Source organism: Sturnira hondurensis, unplaced genomic scaffold (genome assembly GCF_014824575.4).
Source record: "Sturnira hondurensis isolate 20B ecotype Veracruz unplaced genomic scaffold, ASM1482457v3 Scaffold0013994, whole genome shotgun sequence".
Lineage (NCBI taxonomy): Eukaryota > Metazoa > Chordata > Mammalia > Chiroptera > Phyllostomidae > Sturnira > Sturnira hondurensis.
In genome coordinates, this window is record NW_028086625.1 from 1,132,245 (window position 1) to 1,141,829 (window position 9,585).

General features: G+C 48.7%; 1 protein-coding gene across 1 annotated transcript; it reads left to right on the forward strand.

Moving 5' to 3' along the window:
* Positions 1-1,060: 1,060 nt before the first annotated feature.
* On the forward strand, positions 1,061-8,841 carry WAS (WASP actin nucleation promoting factor). Its single transcript, XM_037062423.1, has 12 exons — positions 1,061-1,222; positions 1,595-1,735; positions 2,790-2,876; positions 2,976-3,078; positions 3,152-3,193; positions 3,287-3,340; positions 4,228-4,402; positions 5,422-5,464; positions 5,653-5,806; positions 6,002-6,426; positions 6,668-6,782; positions 8,549-8,841. The coding sequence occupies exons 1-12, from the start codon at positions 1,091-1,093 to the stop codon at positions 8,602-8,604; spliced, it is 1,527 nt and encodes a 508-aa protein (XP_036918318.1). The 5' UTR covers positions 1,061-1,090; the 3' UTR covers positions 8,605-8,841.
* Positions 8,842-9,585: the final 744 nt, after the last annotated feature.

The following is a 9,585-nucleotide window of genomic DNA, read 5'->3' on the forward strand; positions in this document are numbered from 1 at the left end:
AGGAGAATATGAATAAACAAGTTGCGCAGTCACACTATATAGCTGTCAAAATGAACTACCATTGCAGGCAAATACAAGTCTCAGTAACAGGCAAAGGGAAGGTGTGGAGCATAGTGATGAAGAGTGCGCCCTCTGCGCCTAGCCAGCCCGGCGTGCAATCTGGGCTCTCCCACTTGCTGTCTGGGAGCTAATGGGAAGATCACTTAACCACTCTGCACGTCGTTCCTTCATTTCCCTCTGTCAAACGGACATGGTAATTGTCTGTGTCCCACAGGCTGTTATGAGGATTTAAGTGAGTGACCCCTATTTACAAAGGGGTCAGAACAGTGCCTGGCACACATACTCAGGGCTGCATGAATGTTAGATAAAAACAAAATGTCGAGGGGGGAGAAAGCAAGTCTCTGAAGAGAAGAAACTTTAAAAGTTTAAAAGCAATAAAATGAAACAAGATGTTGTTTAGGCATTCCTTTCTTGGAAAAAAAGAGGTGATGATAAGCAGAAAGTAATTTGGGAGCTGTGGGAAGGCAAGGGTAAGGGATGGGGAAGTGAGCCGGGTTGTTGGGGTCTCAGGAGAAGGATGGGAATCCCAGGCACTCAGCACTCACTGTGTACTTAAAAGAAAAGTTTTAGGACTGTAATCCTTCGGCACTGGGGGCTTTCCACCTCAGGCCCTGGCTAACTGGATACTTTGAGGAGAAAGGAGGCCTCTCAGCCCCATGACTGCTCCCAGTCATGGCAGAACGCCCTACCGAAGTGCTGTAGAGGCCCAGCTCTTGCTACCGAACAATCAGAGGGAGCAGGATCTCAGCCAGTCGGAGGGAGGTGGGCCCCAGAGAGTAAGAAAGAAGGAACAGTACATGAATTGGTCCAAAAGATGGGTCTAACCAGTCAAATGGAGGAGGGTCCCAGTCTGAGGGCAGAGGGTCCAAGCCTGTCCTAGGGAGGAGGAGCCCAGGCCCACCGAGGGGCCTCTGGAGGACTTGTTTCTCTTGTGGTTTTTTGCACTTCCTGTTCCCCTGCTCACTGCGGAAGTTCCTCTTCTTACCCTGCACCCAGAGACTAGCTGGAGAGGACAAGGGCAGGAGGCACCATGAGCGGGGGCCCCGCGGGAGGCAGACCTGGGGGCCGAGGAGCACTAGCAGTTCAGCAGAACATACCCTCCACCCTCCTCCAGGACCAGGAGAACCAGCGACTCTTCGACATGCTGGGAAGAAAATGCTGGGTGAGCTGGGGACCTCCTGCCCCTCCCTGTCTTTCTCCCTTTCCTCCTTTTCCTCTCCTCTACCTCCTCCTCCTTTTTCGAATCCTCTCCCTCTCCTTCTTTCCTCCCCTTCCTCTCTCCTCATCTTCCCCATTCTCCTCCTCTTTCTTCCCCTTTCCCCTCCTCTTTTCCCTCTCCATCATCTCCTGCCCTAGAATCCACTTACCCTCATCCACCAATACCAGGAAGATCTTCATGTCTATCCACTGTCTCCCTGGCTGTGGCTCTTCCTTTGGGGTCACAACAGCCATGGGCAAGGAAGGACCAAGTCTATCTCCCAGACCCTCTGGTTGCCTCAGCCAGACTCCACTAAGCCCTGCTTTCCCCTCCCAGACACTGGCCACTGCAGTTGTTCAGCTGTACCTGGCGGTGCCCCCTGGAGCTGAGCGCTGGACCAAGGAGCATTGTGGGGCTGTGTGCTTCGTGAAGGATAACCCCCAGAAATCCTACTTCATCCGCCTTTATAGTCCTCAGGTGATCCCTGCCCCCCACTGCACATGCAAACCCATTTTCAACCTGCAAACCTAGATCTGTGTCCATAGCCCTGAACCCTCAGGCAGATCAGTGAACCACTGGGCCCCGGAACCAAAGACTTCATCCAGACATCAAACTCTGGTTTGCCCTTCTAAGTCTGCAATGGCTGACCCTGGAGTCTCCATGTGAATGTCTGTACCCTCCACATATTAGGATACCGCCTAAGTCTAATGTGTCCCACAAACTAAAAAATGAGTTAACTATATTTTTACCGGAAACTCAAATCTATTCTGAATTCGGCATTTTGAGCCCCAGAAATTCCCCATCAAAACTCCTGAACTACAGATGTTTACTTAGCTCCGAAATCATAAATCTGTTCCCGAAATCCCAAACCTAAATATGCCATTGAGACTTGAACTCCAAATCTACCCCTCTAACCCCATAGCATGGATTCCAGAATTCCTGAATCTGTTCTACAAACCCCCAACCTGAACTCTGCAGGCACATACCCCAAATTCACCCTTCTAAACCCATAAAGGTGAACCAGCATAACCACATCAGGATCCCAGAGCCATGAAATACTGACTGAACTCCTAAGCCATAACTCTGTTCCACAAACCTCAAATTACACAGATGTTGGCTGAACCCTCCCTCCCCCCAAACTTCCAAGTCTGTATATCTGAACTTCAAATCTCAATCCCAACTCCCAATACTGGAGTCCTGCCTGCCCAAATGAAGAGGGAATGTGGGGTGGAGTATGGAATGGGCTGAGTTTCTCAGGACTGAAGTCCAAAACCCTCAGATTCAAGCCCCCAAATCCCACATCTATGGCCACGAACCCCAAATCCAAATTCCTTACTGTGGTGTCCAACTCCCATACTGTAACAAATCTCTCCACATCCGACCCCTAGACACCCAACTCTTGGATGCTGAGTTAGAAATATCCAAATCAGATCCTGGGGCCCCAAATGTGGACACCATGCTCCCTACCCAGATAACAAAGACTTGCCACCCAGGGCATGCCTCAGTGCCATTGTGTTCCCCACCTCTCCAGGCAGGCCGGCTGCTCTGGGAGCAGGAGCTGTACTCACAACTGGTTTACTCCACTCCTACCCCCTTCTTCCACACCTTTGCTGGAGATGTAAGTGACCACCCAACCCCTGGACCTCAGTTGGGGTGTGGGGAAAGATGGAAAATGTATGGGGGGCTTGGAAGGCTGCTGATCCTAAGGTGTGCACAGGACTGCCAAGTGGGGCTGAACTTTGCAAACGAGGGCGAGGCCAAGGCCTTCCAGACCCTGGTGCAGGAGAAGATACAAAAAAGGAATCAGAGGCAAAGTGGAGGTGAGTGCAAGAGTGAGGTGCTGTAAAAGCCCTTCTCATGGTTCTGGTTCCTAGTCTACCTGTCTCTCCACAGACAGACGCCATCTACCCCCACCACCAGCACCAGCTAGTGAAGGTGAGTCCTTTAGTGTAAGTAGGAGTAATAAGGGGCTAGCCCAGGGACCTGTGACAGGATTGTCAGAGCTCTCTACCCATTTCATTTTCCCAGAGAGAAGAGGAGGGCTCCCACCCCTGCCCCCGCCCCCGAGTGGAGACCAAGGGGGTGAGTGCTAATTCTTCTTTAGACAGGAAGGTGGGGAGTGGGTGGGTGGAGGAGTAATTTGGTGGGTGCAGAAATAAGTGGGTGAATGAATGGGTAGGTGGTTGGATGGATGTGTGAGTGGATGTAATGGTGGTGGATAGATGGTTGAGTAAGGGAATGAATTGATGGGAGGATCAAAATAGGGATAGATATATAGATGCATAGACAAATTGGTATGTGGATAAAGTGGATGAATGAACAGAGGGATGATTCAGTCAATTAAAGAATGAGTGAATGATTGAATGAACTGAATAGTTAAACAAATGAAAAAAAGTGACATAAAATTTTAATCAGCCCTGGCTGGTGTGACTCAGCAGATTGAGCGCTGGTCTCAGACTGAAAGGTTGTTGGTTCGATTCCTGGTCAGGGCACGCATGCCTAGGTTTTGGGCCAGGTCTCCAATTGGCGGCATGCAAGAAGCAACCGATTTTTCACACATTGGTGTTTCTCTCCCTCTTCTCTCCCTTCTTTCCCCCACTCTCTAAAAATTAATAAATAAAATCTTGAAAAATTGTTCAATCAGTAAAGAAAGCAATGATTGAATGAATGAATCAGTCAACAAATAATTTAACAAAGTAATTAGTTAATGAGCCAGTGAATAAATGAGTCACTACTTAAGTGATAAGCATGAGTGAATGAACAAATGAATTAGTGAATGAAATATATGAATGATTTGTGGGAATCGCCCATCTGCTTCTCCATAACCTCTCCCTGGATCACTCACCTACTACCTCCGTGACCATCAAACACACCCACAGATTTCCCCAGCAGTCTTCCTGTCTCCTGCCCCTATGCTTTGGTTGGTAGGTAAGTGGGTCAATGGTTTAGTCACCCTATTTTCCCCACAGGCCCAGCAGCTGGCCCGCCATCCCTGGGGCTAGTAACAGTGGACATCCAGAACCCGGACATCACAAGTTCACGATACCGTGGGCTCCCCGCACCTGGGCCTGGCCCAGCTGATAAGAAACGCTCAGGGAAGAAAAAGATCAGAAAAGCTGATATTGGTGCACCTAGTGGATTCAAGTGAGAACCTTTCTCCAGCAGGCCCACAGACCCCTGGGAGGGAGGCAGATGAACAGGTGGACAGGGGGAGAGCTAAGTGGATGGAAGGATGGGCAGATGGATGGATGGGCACGAGTGGATGGGTGGGTGGGTACAAGGCCAAAACTAAGGAGAGGCAAGGGAGGCTCGAAGGCTGCAAAATTTACAGACACAGTCAGTTTCAGGGTCATGCAAGTGCAATTAATTCATGACTCTGAGAGTGAGTGCCTCCTTTAATTTTGAACCCTAGGCAGCTTACTTGTCTCACTCTGGTCCTAACCTGGGTGGGCTGGTAGATGGATAGATGGGTGGGTAGATGGATAGATGAATGAATGAAATGAATAAATGAATGGGTGGGTTGGAGAATAAATGGATAGGTGGTTGGATGGATGGATGGATAGGTAAATGGCAAGTGGGTAGATAGAAGGATGGGTGAGTGAATGAGTGTGTGGACAGATGGATATATAGGCTGATTGGTTCACAGACAAGGTGGATGGGGATGGATAGGTGGCCAGATATGTGGATGAATGAACAGTTCAATGGATAAATGGACAGAAGTGTGTGGTTGAATGGAGACAAATGAGTGGATGGATGGAAACATGGGCACACAGGTCGATGGATAGGTGGGTGGACAAGTGTGTGAGAGGACAGATTGGTGGACAAATGGGTAAACAGATGTGTGTGGGCAAATAAGTGGAGAGACAAATATATGGCAAATCAATGGTCTTCAGGTGAATGTGATTGGCTAGGTGGACGAATGAATGGATGGATAAACAGTGAGAAAAGGGATGAAATGGACAGATGGGCACCACAAACTATGGGCCCCTCCTAATTCCATAACTACTGCTCTTGCTCATTCACTCATTCATTCACTTACGGCTCATTTAATTAATTCTGGCCCTTCAGAGTCCCACCTGGCTGGAAAGGGCAAGGAGGGCTTACTAGGAAGGGAGGGAAGGAAGGGCAGTGGGGCTTCACTGGGGTCTCCTCATCTCCCCTAGACATGTCAGCCATGTAGGGTGGGACCCCCAGAATGGATTTGACGTGAGTAACTCCAAAGTCCCCTGGACCCCATTCAACTTTCACCTACCCTTCCACAGTCCAGCAATCAGACCTACCCCACCCTTCCCACACTCCTTCAGATCCCTCCCTGGGGTTGACGCAATAACCTGTACCCCTTCCCCCTCCACCTTATTCACCCACCCTGCCCCTGACTTTTCCCTCCTGGGCAGGTGAACAACCTAGACCCGGATCTGCGGAGCCTGTTTTCTAGGGCGGGAATCAGTGAGGCCCAGCTCACTGATGCTGAGACCTCCAAACTTATCTATGACTTCATTGAGGATCAGGGTGGGCTGGAAGCTGTGAGGAAGCAGATGAGGCGCCAGGGTGAGTCCCTCCTTCTGGACACCTGCTTCTTTTCCAACCCTGGTAGCTGACGTCCAAAAGATACACCAGTTGCTCAGTCCTTGTGGAAACCTCTCTACTGCTTGAATGGGGAGTTGGTCAGTTGGGTACCTATTTTACGAATGAGAGAAACAGGCTTGTTTCTCTAATAATAGCTGTGTTATTTTCCCTCCTCAGAGCCGCTTCCACCGCCCCCACCGCCATCCCGAGGAGGGAACCAGCCTCCCCGGCCCCCTTCTGTGGGGAGTAACAAGGGTCGTTCTGGTCCACTGCCCCCTGTACCTTTGGGAGGTGCACCGCCCCCACCAACTCCCCGGGGACCCCCACTTCCAGGACGAGGGGGCCCTCCACCACCACCCCCTCCAGCCACAGGACGTTCTGGGCCACCACCCCCTCCGCCCCCTGGAGTTGGGGGTCCACCCCTGCCACCACCACCACCACCACCGCCACCACCCCCGCCACCACCACCACCACCCAGCTCTGGGGATGGACCAGTCCCTCCCCCAGTCCCTCCTTCTCTGGGGCCTATGGGGGGCCTGGCCCCTGGTGGAGGTCGGGGGGCTCTTTTGGATCAAATCCGACAGGGAATTCAGCTGAACAAGGTGAGGACCAGCAGGATGAAGGACTGGGGGTCTGGGACTCTGGGGTGTACCGTACAAGTCAGGATGTTATTATGGTGCTGGGGCTGAGACTGATGGGGGTCCCAGGCTTTTGGGGTTCAGTGATAGGGTTGGGAGGTTAATGCAGAGAGGTGGGCTTGGAGCCTTGAAGGGGACTGGAAAGGGTGGGGAGTAGTGCTCTCATAGACTCTGAGCCCTCTGTGCTGTACCCTGCTTGCTGCAGACCCCTGGGGCCTCAGAGAGTTCAGCGCTGCAGCCGCCACCTCAGAGCTCCGAGGGGCTGGTGGGTGCCCTGATGCACGTGATGCAGAAGAGGAGCAGAGCCATTCATTCCTCGGGTGAGAGCCTGCCCTTCCTTGCCACCTGAGAGCTGCTCTCTCTAAAGCCCATCCTGCCAGGACAGTGACCCTGTTTCCCAGAGCTAGCATTGGCCCGCAAACAACCGCAACAGTCTCCATCAGTAGTAACATTTGCCCCATCTGTTGATGGTAGTGATAACATGAATCTTGTATCAGTCTCCTTTTTGACAATGTTAACATTGTCATTATGTAACAATACTATAATCAACTCTGTCTTTGACAATAATGTTAACATGAATGACAAGCTATGTCCACACTATTAACATTAATCTTATTTGTTCAGTCGTGTTAACATTAGCTCACTATGTGATGATAATATTAAAAAGAATCCCATCTTTGACAGTAATATTAACCCTAACTCCATGCATCAACAGATTAACACTAATTCATTATGTGATAATATTGGAACTAATTCCATCTTTTTGCAATAATGTTAACAGGAATCCCCTAGTGTGTCAACAATATTGTCAATTACATGAGGATAATATGAAACTCAACCTGTTATGTGACAATGATATAATTAACCCCAACTTTGATAATACTATTAACATGAACCCCAGAGTGCGTTCACAAGATTAACATGAATCCATTATATGACAACATTGTAATGAGCCTCATATCTTTTGACACGGATATTATCATCAACACCATTATGTGTCCACAATATTAAGGCTAACCCACTATGAAACAATAATATTGTAATTTACTCTACACTTGGTAATAATATTTAAATTCACCCCAGCTCTGGCCAGGTAGCTCCGCTGGTTAGAGTGTTGTCCCTATATGCCCAAGGTTGTGGGTTCCATCCCTGGTCAGGGCACATAAATACAAGAATCAACCAATGAGTGCATAAATGAGGGGAACAACGAATGGATGGTTTTCTTTCTCTTTCTCTTTCTGTCTTTCTCTCTCTCTAAAAATTAATAAATAAAAATAAAATAAATAAATAGCCCTGGCTGGTGTGGCTCAGTGGATTGAGCAGTGGCTTGCGAACCACAGGGTCACCAGTTCAATTCCCAGTCAGGGCACCTGCCTGGGTTGCGGGCCGGGTTCCCTGGTTGGAGGTGTGCGAGAGGCAGGCTAGCGATATGTCTCTCTCACATTGGTGTATCTCTCTTTTCCTCCCTCCCTTCCTCTCTCTCTAAAAAGTAAATAAATAAAAATTTAAACAAACAAACAGATAAATAAATTCACCCCATTAAGTGACAAACCTGTTAATGTTAATCTTTTGTGTAACAATAATATCCCAACTAAGCACACATTCTTTTTTTTTAAGATTTTATTTATTTATCTTTAGAGGGGAAGGAAAGGAGAGAGGGAGAGAAATATCAATGTATGGTTGCCTCTCATATGTCCCCTGCCGGGAATTGGCCTGCAACCCAGGCATGTGCCCTGACTGGGAATCGAACCGCAATACTCTGCTTCACAGGCCTGCGCTCAATCCACTGAGCTATACCAGCCAGGGCTAAGCACACATTCTTGACAGTAATATTAACTCCAACTCCAACTAGAACCCAGACCCCAACTATAATCTCTGTCTTGTCCCAAACAGAAACCCTATTTCTCCCTCCTTTGAGGGGGCCCCATCTTTATCTAATGCATAGGCCCCAGATCTGATTTCCTAGCAGGAAACCTCAGGCCCCCAGGACCCTGAGACCCAACTTCTCAGACCCTGGGAAACCCCCTCTCCAGGGCTTGTGAACTCTCCTGCCCATTTGAGTTCCACTCTTTCTGTCCCTCTCTAGACGAAGGGGAGGACCAGGCCGGAGATGACGATGAGGATGATGAATGGGACGATTAAGTGGCCACGATCCCCACCTGTTCTGCACCTGATCCACAGGCAGCTGCTGCTTGCTGCCTTCCTCTCTCGGCTTCCAGGCCCCCAAGGCTCATTTCTTCCCCACCAACCCCTCCAATGCTGTTATCTCTCACTGGCCCCCAGTTGCCTTAGCAATGGCGCTTTTTATACAAAATTTCTCAGTTCTCAGTCAAGGATTTTAAAACAAAAATAAAATAACTGTCTTTTTGTTCCTCTAAATTTCAGTTCATTTATATTTCAAATGTGGGTATTTGGGGTCCTTTTCTCCCAGAGTCCCTTTTATTCATCTATCTCCTTTCATTTACTGAGCTTTATACATATACATTCATTTATTCATTTGTTTGCTCAGTCATTTAGCCTGTATTTCTTTGTTTCCTTGTGCTGTTTTTTTCTCTTTCTTTTTTAAATTTTAATTGGTATTCAGGTAGAGTTTTCTGTCTTTTACTCCCATCCCAGCCCACCCCCACCCGTGCTCCCCACCTCCCTCCCATTTCCAGCCCCCCTAGTTTTTGCCCATGTGTCCTTCATATTTGTTCCTGCAAACTCTTCCCCCTTTCCCCTGAAATCCTTCCCCTCTCCCCTCTGGTCACTGTCAGCCTGTTCTCTATATTGTGTCATTTTTTTTTGTTTGTTTTAGCAAACATTTATTGCCAGGCACTACTTTAGAGTCTGGGGATAAAGCAGTGGAAAAAAATCGACAAAAATTCTTGCTTTAGTGGGGCTGACATTCTAGGTGCTGACATTCTAAAGAGGAGACAGACAAGAAAGAATCAAATAGAAGCAAAAGATAGTTACATATCATGATAAGTGCTACGTGCCATGGGGAAATGACATTCACATAAAGTGTTCAGGGAAAGCCACTTGGAGGGGAAGTGACAGTTATGCTAAACCTAGAGAGAGAGGAGTCAACCAGGTGAATATTTGGGGGAAGGGCATTCCAGGCTGAGGAAACAGCTAGTGCAA